We start from the raw sequence: 20078 nt of genomic DNA, 5'->3' as shown, positions 1-20078 counted from the left end.
ACGGGCCTGGACTCCCCTCCTCTCGTACCCTGATAAAGTCCACTGGCAGGGCACGCTGGCCTGACCTTCCAGGGGGGTGGAAAGCAGCCGCTTCCCATCGCCTCCAGCATCACCACCCTGGTCCATGCCAGCTGCCTTCTGCTCCCCACGCAAGACCACGTTGCTCCCCACCCCAGCCCTGCGCCCCTCCCGGGTCTCCATCCCGTGATCACAGGCAGAGGAAAGTGCCATAAAGCCGTTAAACCGGGTCGCCCCCTCCCCACAACCCCCGTCCCCCTGTGTTCCCGCCTCTCTGGCTGTTTGCTGAAGACCATCACGAGGCTCCTGCCCCAGGGCCTTTGTGCCCTGCCCTCTGCTTGGGGCTCCCCTCTCCTCACACAGACACACGCTCACTCTGGCTTCCTTGTCTTTCCACATAGAGTTGTGTTATTGACCTACCGTCACTGTGTGTGTATGTTGCTCAGTCGTGTCCGACTCTTCTGTGACCCCACGGACTGTAGCCCTCCAGGCTCCTCTGTCCATGGGATTCTCCAGGCAAGAATACTGGAGTGGGTTGCCATGCCCTCCTCCAGGGGATCTTCCCAACCCAGGGATCGAACCTGGGTCTCCTGCATTGCAGGCAGTTTCTTTACCATCTGAGGGACCTGGGAAGCCCCAGATGATTTACTGCTGCACAGCAAATAACCCCAAACTTAGTAGCTTAGAATAAGAACCATTTATTGTCCCCACTGTTTCTTGGGTTGGAATTTAAGAGCCGCTTAGCTGGGTGGTTCTGGCTCCGGTCCTCTCCTAAGGGTGGAAGATAATGGCTGGGCTCCTGCCTCCGGGGGCAGGACCGGAGCTGGGGGATCTGCTTCCGAGGGTGGTCCCTCCCGCGATGCTTGTGGGGGCTGGCTGTTGGCAGGAGGCCTCTGCTCCTTGCCCCGTAGATCTGACCTTGGCGCTGCTTACATGTCCTCAGGACAAGATCCCAGCCTCCCCTGAGGGCATGGGGCCAGGAGGCTGGGGGTCTGTGACAACCTGCATCACCTCCGCTTTGTTAGAGGCACGTCAGAGTCCAGGCCTCCTCCTTTGGAGGAAGGAATACCAAAAAATGTGTGGGCGTATTTTAAAGCCACTACAGTCGCTCTTGGTGGCTTTTTCTGAACGTTGACTGTAAAATGACAGTCTTCACGTGCCTCGTTCCACGTCAGCCCAGCACTTCCCGTCTCATAAAACACCTCGGAGCACCTCTCCTCCGGCTACTAGGAGATCTCTAATGGGGTATGGATTTTCCTCTCTTCACTGCTGAATCCCGGTTCCTAGAACGAGCCTAGAACACAACAGATGCTTAACAGATAGGTGTTCAACATGAGGAGGAACAAATAAGTCGGTAGCTTGTTGCTGTCCCATTCTACAGATTAAAACACTGAGGTCAGAGAAGGTAAGTACCACTCCAGGTCACGCAGGCAGAAGGAGGAGCACTGGGACCAGGGCCTCTGGTTGATGCCCCCGCCTCACTGTGCAAAGCTGCCTCTCAGATAAGGTTCCCAGGGGACTCGGATCGGGGACGAAGCAAGCCCCACAGCCCAGTGGCACCTCCTCACCTGCCAGCAGCCTCACGGTGGACACCTGGTCACCTGCGCCTTGTTCAGACTGAACTGTTGTACCAAAGATCTCATTTTCGTTACTGATTTACATTTTTCTTTTAAGGGATGTGTTTACTGTGAAAACGAGGGAGAAGACAACCTCTGTGTGTCATACGAGGAAGACATCCCTACGCCGGGGCTCAGCGAAGTGACAGAGACCAAGGAAGGGGAGAGTGGGCCCGCCCGCGGCCCGGAAACGAGCGGCAGGCGCAGCGCCCCTCCCCAGGGCGGCCGCGCCGCCAGCGACGTCCGCTAGGCGGCGCTCTGGGGCGGGGCCGGGTTCGCGCGCGTCTCGGGTGAGACGGACGGATACACTTTTGTGGCTTTTTTTGTTTTAGAAAAAAACCCATAGTTTCCTGAAGGGGTGATTTAAAACCATGGAGGGCAGAAGACGTTTGCGAAGAAATGCTATTTTATATTTATGAATAAAATACAAATACAGGGTGTTCGGGGACAGGGGAAGGAGACCTTCCTGCCTGCCTCTTTGGGTCGGGAAGGCGGCTGGGCGCCCCCACGCGTCCTCAGACGGGCCGTCCCGGGTCTGCTGGCTCCCGCGGGCTGTCCCCAGGCCGCGCCCAGGCTGCGCCCACCCGCCGGGGGTCCCAGGGGCTCCCCGCTGGAGCAGCGGTCCAGGGCTTGCCCCGCGTTTGTGTTTGTGTTTGGGTCAGATCAAATTCTGTCCTCTCCGGGGGCGGCTTTTTCTCTAAATTATTTAGTCAGACTGATGTCTTTGAAACCTACCAAGTGGAGATCACAGCCTCTGCTTATTTTCTTTCAAAAACCTCCTTTTCAAAACGTTTCGCATTAAACGGTGCGTAGTTTGAGAAACCCGCGGCTTCAGCCCCCAGTGCAGCTGCAGCAAACGGTTCATCTGACAGAGTGTGCGTCCAGGGCAAATCAGGTTGAACTGCGGGCTGCGGATGAAAGAAGCCGACAGGTTCCTGTGGCCAGCTCCACCACGGAAGTCACACGTCCTCGGAAACACGGCGCAGACCCTTCCGGCTGTTGCTGCAGCATCCGTGCATCTTGTTCAGACTGGGATGCCCGCGTGTCAGTGAAAGCGTGCTGCTGGCCGTCCCCGTCTCGGCACTTGGCTCCTCCCAGCCAGGCTGTGACCTCCATGTTTGGGACTCGGCGCGTGTTGGTCCATCGTTGGCACTTGCCAGGCGTCAGCTCTGGCGCAGCCAAGCCAGCCACTCCTCCTGGCTGAGCTGGGCGCCCCGCACCCTTTTCATGAGCCTTCACTCACTGATGCCGCTTCCGGTCTCTGCAGAGACGTCCCCTATTGTCGCTGGCACTTTTGGGAGGACACCCGGGGAAGAGTGAGACCAGACTGCTCACCTTTTTGCAAAACCTCACATCGCATCGTATATCCCAAAGAGAGCTTAGAAAAAAATGTTATACTGGTCCCTGGAGTGAATGAGAAGCTGCCCGTTGATGAAACGATTGACTTACAGTTGCACTGAGTCCGTAGCAACTTCAAAGAAAGCAGCTTCCCCCCGGCCGCCCCCGCCCATCCTTTGATGGAGAAGCAGCTACTAGAATAGGTGAAGCCTCCTTGTAATCCAGTTGGTTTTCATAGTAAAATTATTTTATGCCTGAATATCAACCTTACTTTTCATAAATGCAAAAAGTTTAATTATTTTTTTAAACGTAAAAGCAGCATCTTCAGATCCCCAAGGCAAGGTGTAGTCTGTGAGTTTGTGTGGCGATCAGATGCTACAAACGGCTTCTTGCCTGAGTCAGATCGTCAAGGGATAGTCAAGGTTGCATTGACTTTACCTGAACTGCCAAAAGGTTCTCTCCTGTTATTGAATGTTTACCATCAGCATTATCTTACTATTTATGTCTGCCTGTTGATTAGGTGCCATGTAGCTTCGACGCGTGCTGAGCAGTGGACCGTAGGAGCAGCTTGTGAAACTGTTTCCACGGTGCCGACACGCATCCAGTCTTGTTCTCTCTAGTGTGTGTGCTTACATGGGCGTTACAAGGCTTCCTCTCAATTTTAAACTGAGCCTTCTTTTTAATATATTCCCGAAAAGGTATGTAAATAAGCTCTCAGAGTCTGTGTAACAACACGTCAAGCCTTGCCGGACGAGTGGTTGGTTTATGCTCAAGCCAGACTTTCTTCACCCAGTGCAATATGTTTGTTGGGCTGCTTGTGTCTTTCTATGACTTTTTTGCCTTTTAGAAAATTGGTAAATAAAGCAAGTATATTTTTATTTTGTATATTTTTAATATAGCACAGAGAAATAGGAGCCTGAGTTCTGTTCGTTTATTTCTTTTCTGCACGGTGTGTGAGATCTTACTTAGTTCCTGGACCAGGGATCAAACCTGTGCCTCCTGCAATGGAAGCACAGATTCTCAACCACTGGATCACCAGGGAAGTCCCTATTTTTATTTCTGTATTTTTAATATAGCACAGAGGAATAGGAACCTGAATAGAGACAAAGATTATCAAGTGATTTTTCTAAGATGAACCCTAGAAATTCTGCTTTAGGAACTATTCTGTCTCCAAGGCGCTCCTCACCTCTTCTCACGCACAGTGTGCCTCTTGCTGGCCCTCCTGCCATGTGTGCATGCATGTGTGTGTGTGTGTGTGTGTGTGTGTGTGTGTGTGTGTGACACGCAGCCCCCACCCCAGCGATCTCCCTGTAATGCAGTGTTAGTCACTCACTCGTGTCTGACTCGTTGTGCCCCGTGGACTGTAGCCCGCCAGGCTCCTCTGTCCATGGGATTCTCCAGGCAGGAATCCTGGAGTGGGTTGCCATGCCCTCCAGGGGATCTTCCCGACCCAGGGCTCAAGCCTGGGTCTCCTGCGTTGCAGGCGGACTCTACCACCTGAGCTACAGGGGACTCCCTGCTGTAGATCTCATCCTGGAGTCCAGCCCCTCCGCGGTTTCTCACTCACAGATGGGGAGAAGGGCCGCTCAGCTCGGCCCCTGGTACTCACACCCGCTCTGCGGTGAGCCCAGGCACCTGCTCCTCTCTCTCCCTGCCCGCTCTAGGATGTCTGTCCCACCGGGGCTGGCTGCCTGTGCACTGGCCCAGGGCTGAAGGCAGCGAGGTCAGAAGGGTCTGAGGCCAGAACGGCCTCGTGTCTCCACCAGAGGTGATATAGGCAGCGCGGCACAGCCTCCTCCTGCCCCACCCCCGTGCTTCCTCCCACAGCAGCGAGACCTTGCAGGGCCTGGCCAAAACAGCGGGGGCTGCTTCTCGCTACCTCCCACTTCATACCAGACCATCGTGGGTCCCAGACTTGGTGCCTAGCCTTCCCAAAGCTCCCTGAACAGGAGGAGGAAGGCTTGGCTCTCGCCTCCCGTCCTGGCCGCCTGGAGCCAGGTGGTGGTTGGGGGTGGGGAAGCTAAGTCCTCCCAGTGGACCTAGAGGCCTCTGCAGACCCCTTCAGTGGCCAGATGTGGAGATCCGCCTGCTTCACTGAAATTCTGGGAGACCTCAGGGTGTTTAGCTGCATTTTTATCTACCGTTTAACCCCAAGGGCACCCCTCCCCTTTATTTCCAAACCAAAAGGAGCTTCTCCAAGCCGCTGGGCTGATTGCCCACCAGGGGCCTGGACATCCATAGGCTGGCCACCGCCTTTGTTCCCTGCGGATTTTATGGCTTGCCACCCCTGCCGCTAACTGGTCTCCCTGAGGCCACTGCTGCGCTGACCAGCCTCTGTTGGGGTCTGTCTTTGGATATGGGGATCAAAGAGCCCAAATGCTCAGGAAGTCTGCGCTCAGGCAACCTTTGAAGGTGGGCTCAGTCCAAGCAACAAATGGCAGGAAGTGGGTCTGCTAGGGGAGGCCATGTACAAGGAGAGAGAAAGGGCATGCTGGTCCTGAGATGGAGAAGCCTGGTTTCTGGGAGGGAGAGGCCAGGCCCGCCAGCCAGTGGGCCCATTAAAGGAAACAGGCTGGCTTCAAAGATGAGGCCTTGGGCAACTTCCGATCTAGCTGGAAGGATTTTGCTGGAGGAGGATTTTGCTGACTCACACACCCTACACTATGGTGGTGATTTAGTCGCTCAGTCGTGTCCAGCTCTTTGCAACCCCATGGACTGTAGCCTGCCAGGCTCCTCTGTCCAGAGGATTCTCCAGGCAAGAATCCTGGAGTGGGCTGTCATTTCTTTCTCCAACCCTACTCTATACTTGTGGTTTTTGTCCCAAGGCTACTTAGACTGAGGCATGTCCCAGCACTGAATCCTCTTTCCTTCAATTCTAGACAGCATTCCTCAAGGCCCCCCGACCCCATGTAAGATCAGGCTTTGGAGATCCTTAGCCCTTGCTCAGCCATCTTCTCGTGACAACTGTCACCTGTCTTGTTTTCACAAAGTTAGCTTTATATCCTATGACCACCATTAAGCCTTTTCTATCAATCTACAGAAAGACACAATGACGTAGTGACTTTCGCTCACTCGTAGATTGACTCTAAATCTTGAAACGCTATGAGCCATATTACCCTGTTGTGACTGTGAAAGAATTGGCTACTGAGCCAAGTAAGTACTAAGGTTACGTTTCTCTCCTTGGGCAGCTTTTTGTTTTTCCCGGGGTTCTGAGTTGCCTTTCATTTCTTGTTTGCACCGTTGGCCTTTATCACTCTTCCTGCACTTCCAGTTCCCCATCGGCCTTCCCCAGAACCCCGATCATCCTGTTCCAATATAAAGTGCTTATCCTGGAGAGCATTCTAAAATACTCGTTTGATCTTATTCAAACAATACAGTCAATAATGGGAGGGCTAAGAGTCAAGAGTGTAACAAACATCACCGAGTTGGTTTTTCCATATCTGAGTTCCTCAAAGTAGGGCAACTTAACTGCCATTCCTGGGCATGGGGGTGGGATCTTGCTCCCTGGGGTGCTGTCTAAATGGTGAAGAAAAGTGAAGTTCCAGGCCAGCTATGGGGTCTCTCGGGTTCCACTACTCAAGCCCCTCTCGCGCTCCGTCCGGCCCTCCACTATAGGAGGGGGAAGGGCCGTCAAGCTTCTGATCAGGCAGGGGAGGATGGGAGAACAAGGGCTGAGCTTCCTCCCCTACGGCCTATGAGGGAGACCGGGAAGCGCACAGGGCGTTTGAAGGAGAGGAGCAGGCTCCTGCCCGGGTGAGCAATGCAGAGCAGGGAGTGCATCAGCGCCCTGCTCGGAAAAGCAAAGAGACGGCCAAGTGAGGACCAGCAGAAGGGCTGCCCAGGGAGGCCCCGAATCCCAGAGCCCCTACCCACCCAGGGCTCACAGAGGTGAGCTGGCCTTGCTTGGGCTTAGTCGCTCAGTCGTGTCCAGCTCCTTGTACAGAGCCCCCAGACTGTAGCCCACCAGGCTCCTCTGTCCATGGGATTCTCCAGGCAAGAGTACTGGAGTGGGTTGTCATTCCCTTCCCCAGGGGATCTTCCAGAGCAGGGGATCAAACCCGAGTCTCCTGTGTCTCCTGCATTGGCAGGAGGGTTCTTTACCTGCCGAGCCACCTTTGGGAACCATCAGAACTCTCAAGCTTGTCCTATTGTGGAGATCCCTCTGGTGGGGAACCTGAAGTAAAGTAGACACCGGAGGGCTGCCAGAGCCATCTTCAGATAGTGGGGGGCCCAGGTGGGCGTCTGTAGCCCAGTCCTGCCACCCGGCCACCCTGCTGTCCCTGGATGTTTCTTTCTTCTGCTCCCTCCAGCTAGGCTCCAGACACTCCATCTTCCCTCCCAGCCCAGGGCTTCTGCTTCACCAGGCTCTGTGCTGGGGGTTGTGCTGGGGTCCTGGTTAGAGCACCCCTAGCCAAGGATGCTTATAACCTGGAGGGGCGCAGAACCAGACCCTGACGGTCCCAGTCCCGGGAGGAAAGCAGCAGGCCCTTCCACCGGGAAGATGGAAAGGGAGCTGCGGCCTGAACTGTAGGGAAGGAGCCCTTTAAGGGAGATCCCAGGCGCTCGAGGTATAAGGCTCTCTGTGTGCCCGGTACAAGCCCTGGCCGCCTGAAGGCAAACTGGTATCCCGGCTTTGCCAGGAGAGCGCGTGGACCTAGGCCTTCGGCGCTGGGGCCAGGCTGGGGTCCCCAGGGTGCCGCCCCACCACCCACGCACCCCACCCTCAAAGAGGCCGGGCCGGCAGATGGGCGGCCGGCCTTGGGGGTGGCGGTCGTCTGGCGGACACAGGCGCACCCACCCCCGCGCCCGCCCTGGTGACAAAGCGGCCGAGACAAAGGCGCGGCCAACACCTGTCGCTCTTGGCTGGGCTGCCGCTTTTCTCTGCCGAAGCGGCTGCAGCTGCCAACTGTCACGGGCATCAAGTTACGGGGACCAGACGGCGGCCTCCGCCAGCCCGGCGAGGGGCGGGGGAGGGAGGGGGAGGGCTGGGGGGAGAGGGAGCCCAGGGGCTGGGGACGGGGCCCGGGCCGAACGGAAAGGGGTGTGGGACCAGGGAGGGCAGGATGCGGCAGGGCGAGCTTGGGTTGCGGACGGGGGCGTGGGAGGGGGTGGGGGGTGAGAACCAGATAATGTCGGGGGTGGGCGGGGGAGGGAAGGCCGGGCGGCGGTGGGTATATTGAGGGAGGAGAGGGAGGGGGAAAGGAAGGTGAAAGGGGGTCGGGGAGCGGAGGGGCCGAGAAGGAGATGGGAGGGCGATGAGGACCAGGAAAGGACCAATGACTAGAGAAGGAGGTCCGAGAGTTGGAGCTGTTGAGGGCGGGCCTGCGGACCCCGCCCCACTAGGATCCCCGAGGGGGCTGCAGGCGGCGTTGAGACCCTGGTATCAGGGCCCACAAGTCCGCTAGAAACGCGAGGGGGCAGGGGCTCGCTCCCACCCCTGCTGCCCTTAGGGCCCTCACCTCCCTGGGACTCTGCAGCCTCCCCAGACCGGACCTGTGGCTCCCTCCAGCTTCGGAGACCGCGGTCTTTGCTGTGGCTGTAGCTTCCAGGACCCCAGCACGCGCGCTGAAGGGTCCCCCTCCTGTGGCATCTTAGGTGAAGGAAGTCAAGCGCGAATGGATGGTTGAAGGGATGGGCGCGCTCCTGCTCTCGCGCGCAGCAGACCTGGGCGACCGGTTCAGGGTCGGAAGGGAAACAAGCGCACCCGGGGCCATAGCCCTCGGGGTCATCGCCCCCTCGGGTGCCCACTCCCCCTCGCCAACGCGGGGGTTGCTCGGAGGCCCGGCTGGGCTTTCTCCCCCCACCCACCAAGTCCCCGGCTGCAGGCCACGCCTCGCCAGCTGCTGGCCGACCCCGGCGGCGGGGCCGGACAAAGCGGGCCTCTGCCATTGGCCCGCACAAGCAATTGGCGTATTGAGATGCAAATAAGGTGCTATAAAAGGAGCGGGATCGGGTGCTGGTGCGAGGACTCCGCGGAAGACGCAAGGGGACAAGGGCGGTGGCTTCGGGCTTTGCGCGGCGAGGGGCGCGCTCGCTTGTAGCGCTCGCCGGGCTCCCGGCGGTGCGCGTCATGGCTCCGCTCCTGGCGCCGGGCCGGGACCGCGCGGGCCGGGAGGATGAGGACGGCTGCGAGGCGCGCGGGGACCGCAAGGTGCTGGCTGTATCCGCGGATCGGCGAGGGAGCGGGCGGGCTCGGGTGGCCACGCAGGGCCGGGACTCAATTTCTCGCTTCCCGCAGGCCCGGAAGCCCCTGGTGGAGAAGAAGCGGCGCGCGCGGATCAACGAGAGCCTGCAGGAGCTGAGGCTGCTGCTGGCGGGCGCCGAGGTGAGGCCAGCGGGGTCGAGGGTGGGAGGTGTCCAGGGTCTGCGGGCCCGCGGGCCGGCCTCGCCTCACCTCCCCTCCCCGGCGGCGCAGGTGCAGGCCAAGCTGGAGAACGCCGAGGTGCTCGAGCTCACGGTGCGGCGCGTGCAGGGCGCGCTGCGGGGCCGGGCGCGCGGTGAGTGGCGGCCGGGAGCGCGGCGGGCGGGGGTCGTGGTGGGGCGCGTTCGCCCGGCCTGTCGCGGCGCGGCTCCACTGAGGACTTCCCTGGCCCGGGGCAGGGGGCGCCCCCCGCGTCTCCTGGGTGAGCTTCGTTCCCGCGGGCCGGGCGGGCCGGGCCACAGCGGTCGCGGCTCACGGGACCCGGCGCGGCTCTCTTCCCCGAGCGCAGAGCGCGAGCAGCTGCAAGCGGAAGCCAGCGAGCGCTTCGCCGCCGGCTATATCCAGTGCATGCACGAAGTGCACACGTTCGTGTCCACGTGCCAGGCCATCGACGCTACCGTCGCCGCCGAGCTCCTGAACCACCTGCTCGAGTCCATGCCGCTGCGCGAGGGCAGCAGCTTCCGCGATCTGCTGGGGGACGCCCTGTCCGCGCCGCCCGCAGCCCCGGGGCGGAGCAACTGGCTCGTAGGAGGCGCCCTGGAGTCCCCCCTGCCCAGCCCCCGGGTCTCCGGGGAGGACCAGTCCTCAGACCTAGAGGAGGTCCCCGAGGTTGAACTGAGCCGGGCCCCGCCTGCCGAGGGGACGGACTCGGTGCCCGCAGCCCAGGGCAGCCTAACCGCTGCCCGCTTGGCCCAGAGTGTCTGGAGGCCTTGGTGACCAACGCCAACCTGGGGCCTGCGGGGTGGGCCCTGCCTTCCCAGGTTCCGTTCCCTCCTCCCTGGGGTCCAGATGTGGCGGGCAGGGTTCTGGATATTTCCCGGTCCTGCTGTTCAGTCCCGCATAACCAGTCCAGCCAGGCCCCTTTTTACTTGCGGGAAGAATGTTTATGCATTCCCCCGCCCCAGCCCTCTGGTGGATGGAGGGAGGGAGCTACAGGCGGGAGGAGAAATCTTGTAGGGCTCCCAGGGTTCTCTGGGATTGGCCTGCCCCAGACTTCTCAGGCGCCCTGTGGGTCTGGGGGCAGAGGTGATGGAACGGAGCTGAGTCTCTCCTGGGTGCTGGGCACTAGTGTCCTGGCAGAAGGAGACCTCAGGCCCTGGCAGCCCTGGCCATTCAGCCAGGACACGGGGGAGGCATTCTGCAGGACTGCCCAGAGCTGCCACAGAGAAGCAGGGTTCTCGGTATGTCTTGCATTTAGCACACTTGATCTTGTGTATTAGGTTGCCATCGATGGTTACAATTGTGTTAAATAAAGCCTTCTGGAGACGTAGTTACCCTTCTGAAGTATTGCTGAATGCTGTGGTGTCATTAAGGTGTCAGTCAAATGCAGAAATACAAAGCCAAGCACATTTTCCCCACATCTAATGCCATGAGTGGATTTAAAACTTCTCACTGTCAACAAACAAAGAAGGGTGGAGGCGATGGTGATGGACGCCCCATGGTGCATCTCGTGGTGGACAGTGCTTCCACTTCGCTATGGCCAGGCCATTCCAGGTGGGTTTCCCCTGCAGGTCCTTGGACCTGGCTTGCTCTCCCCGGGAACTGTGTGTGTTCCTGGTGATGGAAACTCAAGCATGGAGTTTGTCTCGAGTCACTAAGGAGAAAGGAAACGGCTGGTTCCCAGACCATTCCCTTGTTTGTGAACTTCCGGGAATAAAACTGATACCTGACTGCTAGCCACATGGTGTGGAAGTTTCTTTCAGAAGCCTGTTGGGTCCATGAGTGTGGTGCAGACATCTGTCCACTTAGGTGATTACTTTTCTCTACTGAAGAGCGAGCTTCCCCATTGCCAGTGACCTCAGGGACACAGAGACCCACCCAGTTCATGGCCCAGGCAGTTTGGACTTAAGGCCAAATTGAGCCCAGGAGGTCAGCAACCCTGGAAAGAGGGATACAGGCAGCTGGGGTGTAGGGAGCCCACCCTCTTGGGCTGGGTCAGGGCCTGCAGGTCATGTGGTGAGCTGATCGCAGTCCCTGCCACAAGGAGCCCAGCTGCCACATCTCCTGCCCCAGAACCCCAAGCTTATTCTTGTTCTCTCTTAGGGTTGGCAGCGCCCAGGCCTAGTCAAGGGGTGACAGTTTAGGATTCACACCTAGGTCTCCTGTCCAGTGTATATCTTTGCTTTAAAACGTCTCTCCCTGGAGCTTCCCCGATGATCCAGTGGTTAAGACTCTGTGCTTGCAACAATGGGGGCACAGGTTCAATCCTTGGTTGGGGAACTAAGATCCCACATGATGTGTGTGGTCAAAAATAATAATAAAAATCAGTTCACTTGCTCAGTCATGTCTGACTTTGTGACGCCATGGACTGCAGCACGCCAGGCCTCCCTGACCATCACCAACTCCTGGAGTTTACCCAAAGTCATGTCCATCGAGTCAGTGATGCCATCCAACCATCTCATCCTCTGTCGTCCCCTTCTCCTCCTGCCTTCAATCTTTCCCAGCATCAGGGTCTTTTCAAATGAGTCGGTTCTTTGCATCCGGTGGCCAAAGGATTGGAGTTTCAGCTTCAGTATCAGCCCTTCCAATGAATATTCAGGACTGATTTCCTTTAGGATAGACTGGTTGGATCTCCTTGCAGTTCGAGGGACTCTCAGGAGTCTTCTCCAACACCACAGTTCAAAAGCATCAATTCTTCAGCTCCTAGCTTCCTTTATAGTCCAACTCTCATCCATATATGACCACTGGAAAAACCATAGCTTTGACTAGACGGACCTTTGTTGGCAAAGTAATGTCTCTGCTTTTTAATATGCTGTCTAGGTTGGTCATAACTTTTCTTCCAAGGAGCAAGCGTTTTTTAATTTCACGGCTGCAGTCACCATCTGCAGTGATTTTGAAGCCCCCCCCAAAATAAAGTCTGTCACTGTTCCCATTGTTTCCCCATCTATTTGCCATGAAGTGATGGGACCAGACGCCATGATCTTAGTTTTCCGAATGTTGAGTTCAGAAATGTTCCGTCACTCCTGCCCAGTAAGCCCCTCTGGTCCATTTGGTTACATCCAAGTGCCCTCGAGCTCAAGTCCATTTCCATCCTGTTGGTCTCCCTGCATTCTCCTCAATGTTGACACTTAGACGTGAGATAGGCATCACAAATCACCGCCGAAAAACTACTGATTTCCACCCCCCCACCCTCCCGAAAGGCGTTTGGAGGCGCCCTGCTGTCGGACGCTAGAGCTCAGAGATGTTCGACAGCCCTGGAGGCGCTCGGAGGTATTCGGGTAGCACCCGGAGCTCGGAGGCATTCGGGAAGCACCCGGAGGCGCTCGGATGTGTTCGGGAAGCGCTCGTAGGAGCTCGGACGCTTTCGGAGCTTTTGGAGGCGACCGGCTCTTGGCCACGCCCCCGGCACGCCGCCACGCTCACGCGGTGAGTTCTGGAAAATGTAGTCCCAGCCCTTTGATCTTCCTTTCCCCGAGGATCCTGCAGGCAGTGTCAGAACTACGACTCCCAGGGGCCTCTGCGGCCTGGTGGCCCCTCCCCACGCTGCCTCCAGCTCCGGGTTCGTCCCGCCCGAACCCAAAGAACCCAACGGCGCCTAGGCGTCTCGCGCCGTCGGTTAAGCGGCTCTTTGGTCAGCAGAGGCTGGGCTGCGGTCCTTTCCGCCGCCCCGGGACCAGGAAAGGGAGTGATGAAGGCGCCGGCGCCCCGCCGCTCGGGCCTTCCACCCGCGACTCCAGCTCAGGGCCCCCGAACACTTCGGGCCACCAGGAGACCTGGTCGTCGGGAGTGTTAAAAGCGCCCCGGCCTCTCGGAAAGTGCGACCAAAGCCGACAGCGACTGGTGTCGAGGAAGAAGGGGGTCGTTTCAGGCTGTGTCATGGAAGCAGTTTTCTCGAGTAGGAAAGACGAATGTTACAGACCGTTTCGTGACCGCGCCTCCGCTCTGCCCACCGTTCACTCTACAATTGCAGTGAACACCTGTTATGTGCAACGATAACAGAGATGAGGCCGACCAGAGCCTTACTGTCGAGGAACTGGACAAACAAGAACCCACAGAGGCCCCAGGCTGCTAAAATACATCCCAGAGGTCGACAAAGGCGGTGCCTGGTTAAAAAGCAGCCAGAGGAATGCAGAGCTCATCAGGTTCTTAAAGACAGTTACTGGGCTTAAGTGGGTCTGAAAGGAGGAGGCTTTTAGCTCCTCTTGGGAGCTCCCAGGCTTTTCTACTCTTCCATCCCGGTACAAAAATTTGCCCACCGGCCCCTCCCCACAAAGATGGTAACTGTGGCCGTATCTGTTCTGCGCCTAGTTGTCATTCTGCCCCTCTGTTGTCGGCAGATGACACTCAGGCACCATCTTCCTCTCCCCTGCAGATCCTGCCCCAGCTTAACCTGGGGAAATTGTGTATGGCTCCTAGACATCTCAGTCAATGGCCAGGCCATGCTCTCTGTCACCCCTGACAGCTCCATCCCAGGAAATTTGTTCAGACTTCATCGGGTCTCTCCTAGTTAACTGTCTGCCTGTTTCTTCCTTCACAGGTTTCTTGAGAGCAGTCTTCATTCTTAAACTTTTTTTCATTTCCTCACCTGCTTGCTGCTAATAAAATTTCACTGTTTTCCGTTTCCCACCATTCTACTGGAAGCTTCTGGCAGTCTCTGGAGAAGTCCTAAATGTTAGAGCATCCGACACTATCAAGAATGTCATTCTTAAGACACTGTTCTCTGTCTAGTTTTCCTGCTTCCTCTTTGCCCATTCCTTCTCAGGTTGTAGACAGGGCTCTTCTCTGCAGCCCACATCTTCCTTGGGCTTGCTGCTCTGTGGTCTCCCTGACTTCTCCCAGTCCTTTCTGCAGCTCCAGTCACATGGGGTCACAGAATCAGACACGACTGAGTGGCTAAGCACAGCGCACAGCATTCTAGTGGCTAAAGTTTCTTCTCAAGTTTATACTGTAATGAGGGAGACACAAATACGTGCTCTGGCAGGTGGTGTGTTCGTGCCAAGAAAAATTATAAATCAGGTCATGGGGACAGGGCGTTATGGTGTGGAAGCAGGGTGCAGATTTCGGTAAGTTGATTATAGAGGACTCCTCTCTCTGTAGGTTGCGTTTTGAGCGGAGAATGGATGATGTTCATGGATGGCAAAAGCCAGTGGCTCTCCTGGGAAGGAGTGGGTTAGGGTTCAAATGGCTTTAACAATAGCACTGGCCTTGCTTTGCGCATGAATTGCGACCGTGGGAGCAAAGAAAGAAAGTGAGGTTGCTCAGTCATGTCTGACTCTTTGTGACACCGTGGACTGTAACCTCCCAGCCTCCTCCGTCCATGGGATTTTCCAGGCAAGAGTACTAGAGTGGGTTGCCATTTCCCTCTCCAGGGCATCTTCCCCACCCAGGGGTCCAACCCGAGTCTCCCGCACTGCAGGCAGACGCTTCACCGTCTGAGCCACCGGGGAAGCCTGGTGGGAGCAAATCCCTTCCAAATCCCCTTTCTGTCCCCACTCGCCCCTCTGCCCCTCCCTGTTTTTCCTCCTTCCTTCTTTTCCTGCCTCTTCCGTCCTCTTCCCTCTTGTCCTCCCATTCTTTGGACTCTCACGCCTCGCCTCTGCTCCAGCCTCTCCCCCAGCCTTCCTTCTCCTCCCAGCATTGGGGGGGCTTGGCTGGGGGCGGCTGTGCGCCTCCAGGCCGCGTGACGCTCCCTCCCTGCTCCTCCGCAGCAGGCTCTGAGCGCCTGGCTTCCCGGGAAGGCGTCTGGGCTGCTGCAGTCCCCCTGCCGTGAGGGCTTCAGGGCCACCGAGGACACATGCCGACGGTACCCAGGTGAGCCCCGGGGAGGCAGGAGGAGAGCCGCAGGAGGCATGGGGGTCCGCACCCCGTCTCTGACCCCCTGCGCACAGACCGTCCTGCTGGTCCTGACTCGGATGGGTAAACAGGGGCCGCTGCCCCGTGGACACCGCTGAGGGGCAGGGGAGCCCCTGGTGCAGGAGCGCAGGGTCTGCCGGTTGTGCTTGGCCCAGGTCAGGAGGGAGAAGCACCCTTCTCCTGCGAGCTGGCACGTGGGCACAAATGGGACCCTCCCTGCTGCAAGCGGGCCGCAAAGCTGGAAGCCCCGGCGGAGCCCAGCTCTGCGCGCATTTCCTCGAACTTTCCCGTGGACCCAGTCTGTAGCCAGGCCTCCCCACCAGGCCCCTCCGCAGGCCAAGGAGGGTCCAGGGTGGAGGGGCAGGAGGCACCCCTTGCTTTGGAGAAGCTGAGAACGAGTCTCAGGGGGCAGCCTGCACCCTGTAAGCAGGAGGAGGGCAGACGATTGTACCACGTGCAGGGGAGTGGGGGCTTGCCCTTAAGGAAAATGTGATTTTAGAGGAGCAGACACTTCTTGAGCATTAGTGTCTGAGGAACAAACGCCATGGGAGAAGAACAGGAACGCTGGGGGTTTGAGAAAAGGTGCAGTGGCCTCTGACAGCAGGCTCCTGAAGGAAGGCTTCCTGGAGGAGGTGGCCTGGGAGCCCTGCAAGACGGGTGGAGGAGGACTTTCCTGTGGGAATCTGGTCCCCACGGCTGGAGAACAGGAGGGTCCGAGGAGGGGGGCCGGAGTAGAGCACAAGGGCCCCTCCCTTGGGGGGTAGGCTTGGGGGCGCCCTCCTGGAGCCTCCTCACCTCCCTCCCGCCTCCTGTCGGCCCCCCTGCATTACCTATCTTCCTCCAGCAGCTTCCTGGAGCAGCTCCCTGGCGGCTGGAAGGCTGGGCAGACTCCCACGCGGTCCAGTCCCCACGCGCCCCCTACCTTCCCTGGGTCCTGGAGCAGGGAGCTCACAGCGCAGAGGATGAGACAGCGGTCTGTTGTCCCAGCGCATGGCAGCACCACGCAGCTCTGTTATCTCAGTTTCTGGGGGTGGGGGATGGAGCCAAGACCAGCAGGGGCTTCGGCCTCGAGGTCTCGCGAGGCTGCACCTGTGCACAGGCTCCACCTGGAGGGTCCAGGCACACTCACGTTGGCAGGATTCGGTTCCTCACAAGCTGCTGGGGGAGCATCATCCTTTTCTGCATTTTGCTGGAGGGCTCACTCCGTTCTTGGCCACATGGGCCTCTTCAGAGCGCACCTCCCCGGGGGGACAGGGCCCCGTGACCCCCGTCTGCAATGGCAGCTTGTCCCTCTGTGCTGTTAGACTCCACTTACCCTGGGGGCCCTTGCAGGGTGCTCGTCCAGTGGGGGCCCCTGGGGGCCACACCCCTGCCCCTCTCTGCGCTCTTCCTACCGTCCCCCAGGCCTGGGTCTCCAGAGACGGTCATACTGTGTCCAGTGTGACAATTGTGTGTTTTTCTCTCGTTTTAGAAACTGTAGCCTGGGCTGTCGCGCCCTGAGATAGATGTACCCAGAGAGTTGTAGGGTGCGCTGTGGACACTGTTCTGTCCACACCGCCCCGGGACAGCCCTCCCTGGGCCTCTGCTTACTAGGCTTTCCAACCTCCTCCGGGACAGGGAGCCACTTTCCTTAAGCTCAGGAGTTGTTTGCATTTTTATCAGAGCAGGGTCAGGCCCCACCCCCCACCCTGTCTCGGTGGAGTGGAGGAGCAACGGGAAATCCGAGAAGGAAGTGTAGGGGCCCCCACAAGCCACACAGTCAAGGCTTGAACCACGGCTAAATCTCGGTGTTGGTGAGAGCCTGGGAAGAGCCGCTGTGGAGGCCTGGGCGCCCCTGGTGCCCCAGGAGGCCGAGCCAGGGGGGCTGGGCGAGGTAGGGCAGCCCCAGGCCCATGGTGTCCCGATGCTGCAGCCACCCAGCCACGGTCTGGTGCGTCCTGGCTAGGGCCCGCTGGGAGCTGGCACCTTGGGCTGCTCTTCTGTTTGTGGGCTGTGTAATAAACGGAAGTTTAAAAGGACTGGCTCATTCTTTACCGGCAAACCTGCCAACCTTGACTGCCCTGGCTTGACACGAGGGAAGGAAGAAGGGGAGGGGAGACGGGAAGAAGGGCCCCAGGCCCCGCCCCTCGCCACCCCTCCCCTGGGCCGGCCCTGGGTCCTGCTTTCTGGTCCCGCTTATCCTCCCGGGCTCCATCCAGCCCCTTGGGGTTTGACCACTCCACTCTGGGGACACTGTGCCCCAGCCCTGCCCCCCTGGAGACACTCGGGTAAGGGGTTCCGGGCTCACTCCCCGACCGGAGCAGCCCTCAGGTGGGCCAGCACTGGGAGCAAGAGGGAGAGGACTCAGCCCCTTTTTCCTCGACATGTTATGGAAATTTGCAAGCACAAAGTGGGATTTTTCACTACACACCTGCACACCCACTGGCGATGATCCCACTCAGCGTTTCACTAGACTGTTAATATCTAGGCAACCATCCTTTAATTCATTTAATTTTTGGTGCATTCAGAATCAATTTCAGCCTTAAATGTGCTTGCCCCTACATACATTAGCATGTACATCAGCTAGAGTTCATTACTGACAGTCTTTCAGTGTACAGCAGTGAAACGCCCAGCTTGAAGTGGACAGTCACTCTTTTGACAAGTGTATGCATTCTTGTAACTCAGACCCTTATTGAGATACCGAGTGTTCCCATCACCCCAGAAATTTCCCTCATGCTCCTTGCTGGTTGACCCCCAGTCCACTCGGAGGCAACTACTCAGTAACCTGCCTTGTGATACTGGTACAAAGTACGGAGTGAAGTCGTTCAGTCCTGTTCGCCTCTTTGTGATCCCATGGACTGTAGCCCACCAGTCTCCTTGTCCATGGAATTTTCCAGGCAAGAGTACTGGAGTGGGTTGCCATTTTCTTCTCCAGGGATCTTCGCAACCCAGGGATTGAACTCGGGTCTCCCCCCATTGCAGGCAGATACTTTACCATCTGAGGGACCACAGATTTAATCCTGGAGCCTAAAGCAAAAGGGAATTATTTTTTAATGGCTAATATTTTGTTCTCAGAACACCAAAGTAGTTAAAGACCTGTTGAAAAATGAAAAGTAGATATATCAAAATAGTTTATTTATACAAAAAGCAACCAATAATTTTGCTTTCCTGGTTTTATTGGAAACGAACTCATCAATATTTCCAAAGTCTACTACTTGTTTTTAAAGGAGAGAATTGCCATGCTAATTTCTTTTGATGAAGTGATCTTAATTTTTCATTTACTGCAGCTTACTGAAATTTTTATAGGATGCCATGGTGACTGGGAATGCTAACAGCCTTCTCAAGGCCATGTCCAAATTGGAAAGTATTGCACTAAGCAAATTTGTGAATCAGCCTTAGAAGATGCAAACACTATTTAATAAATAACTGATACTGCATGCTGCTTAAAACTATATCAGATGGATATATAGGACTTAAGGATATTTGAGTCAAGTAAGTGGCTGCTTTGTGTAAGAGGTATCCATAGAAAACTTTTGTCCATTTAAAAATTCAAAATGTAAGACTTTAATTTTTCATATAATCATTTACAATGTGAAAATTAAGGCATCTATAATTTAAATTTGATATGCAGTTTTATAATAATTGACACTCGTCTAGTGATTCATTTCCAATTTTTATACTTTAATTTTAAAATTCAAGTGCAGTATTGGTGACATAGAGGTGAGCATAGCTGCCTTCCATAAAGTGCAAGCAGTAGCCCATATCTTTTGCTAAGATTTCACATTAATCAAACATTGAAAGTTTGTTATTTCTAAGCAAAGGTACAGGCCTTCTGCTAAGCATACAACAATGTATAGTCCTTTTTTAAAAATTGTATAGACATTAACTTTTACACTGGTTTAGAATAACATCCTACACAGATTGTATAAAATAATGCATTTGTGCCAAGATGCTTTTGATGTACGCTTTTCATTTAATATATATTTCAGTATAAGTGCCTTTGTATGTGAAATACCTTGTTTACATTTAATCTTTATCTTCATGGGATATCTGGATGTGTTTTTAATGTAGGTTTTAGAACAGACATAAGACTATCCCATCTGCGCATCCATTTTTAAAACTTCACACACAAAATATATATGTATATTATATGTATCCATATACATATATATAAATGCTAAAAGATGGTTAACATTTGATTTCCCAGGGGCAGCATTTTTGCTTATTTTTATGAGCTGAGGAAGCACAAATTTGGCATAATCATATTTTGGGGGAAAATGTCTTATAAACTCTTGTATAACATGCTATATTTTCTCCATTACACTATATCTGGCCACAGGCATTTTAAATTTTATTTCCAACCTCTAATTTCATAAGCTAGACTTAGAAAGTTTCATCTTTCATTTCAATCAAGTCAGTACAACTTACTTTATTGTTATGACATTGTTCTTAATGTGAGCAGAACTCATGGTCAGACATGCCGGTTCACAATGGGCTACATCTTGTGTACAAGCAAAAGATAAAAAGTACTTGCTCCTTCTTGACAGTATTTCAGAACTCGTGATTTGCTTGTAACATGATATACTTGTTTTGAATTTCATTAGACCAGGCACATGGATTTCCAATAATTTCCTGTGATTCTCTTTAAGATTTAAATTGTTTTCTTCAAGGTGTAATATCTAAAATGACTCAACATATTGTAATTTTTGTTTCTTTGATTTTGTCATCTTCTGCAAAACATCATCTATTAAACTGTCAGTTTGAATATTTTTCAAAAACACTTCCCATTTTAGCATCACAATGAGACATCAAATTTTCAAGGTCACAGCTTTTGTTTAAATTTTTCTAATATTTGAAAACTTTTTGATGGTTCCAAAAATTTGATTCTATTGTATTATTGTGGGGAAACATTC

General features: G+C 55.4%; 2 protein-coding genes across 3 annotated transcripts in view; both read left to right on the top strand.

The window, feature by feature from the left end:
• The window catches only part of PER2 (period circadian regulator 2), a 28486-nt gene extending 26602 nt beyond the window's left edge, over nucleotides 1–1884 (top strand). The window contains exon 22 of the mRNA XM_068965642.1: nucleotides 1693–1884. Within this exon, the coding sequence (XP_068821743.1) occupies nucleotides 1693–1884 (192 nt within the window). The remainder of the gene's footprint in view (nucleotides 1–1692) is intronic.
• A 7158-nt stretch (nucleotides 1885–9042) lies between these two features.
• HES6 (hes family bHLH transcription factor 6) lies at nucleotides 9043–10110 on the top strand. Of its 2 annotated transcripts, none has more exons than XM_068966588.1 (4): nucleotides 9043–9123; nucleotides 9211–9297; nucleotides 9394–9469; nucleotides 9683–10110. In XM_068966588.1, exons 1-4 carry the CDS (start codon nucleotides 9043–9045, stop codon nucleotides 10108–10110), a joined length of 672 nt encoding a protein of 223 aa, XP_068822689.1. The 2 variants fall into 2 exon arrangements, with proteins under 2 accessions (XP_068822689.1, XP_068822690.1); XM_068966589.1 differs by having other exon boundaries at nucleotides 9388–9429; nucleotides 9683–9811.
• Nucleotides 10111–20078: the final 9968 nt, after the last annotated feature.

Source organism: Capricornis sumatraensis, chromosome 2 (genome assembly GCF_032405125.1).
Source record: "Capricornis sumatraensis isolate serow.1 chromosome 2, serow.2, whole genome shotgun sequence".
Lineage (NCBI taxonomy): Eukaryota > Metazoa > Chordata > Mammalia > Artiodactyla > Bovidae > Capricornis > Capricornis sumatraensis.
The sequence above is the reverse complement of the archived record's forward strand: the minus strand, read 5'-3'. Positions and strand labels throughout refer to the sequence as shown.

Coding starts and splice junctions, on each gene's coding strand:
- HES6 (XM_068966588.1), top strand. CDS start 9,043: ATGGCTCCGCTCCTGGCGCCGGGCCGGGACCGCGCGGGCCGGGAGGAT. Junction 9,124..9,210: donor AGGCGCGCGGGGACCGCAAG/GTGCTGGCTGTA, acceptor CGCTTCCCGCAG/GCCCGGAAGCCCCTGGTGGA. Junction 9,298..9,393: donor TGCTGCTGGCGGGCGCCGAG/GTGAGGCCAGCG, acceptor GCGCAGGTGCAG/GCCAAGCTGGAGAACGCCGA.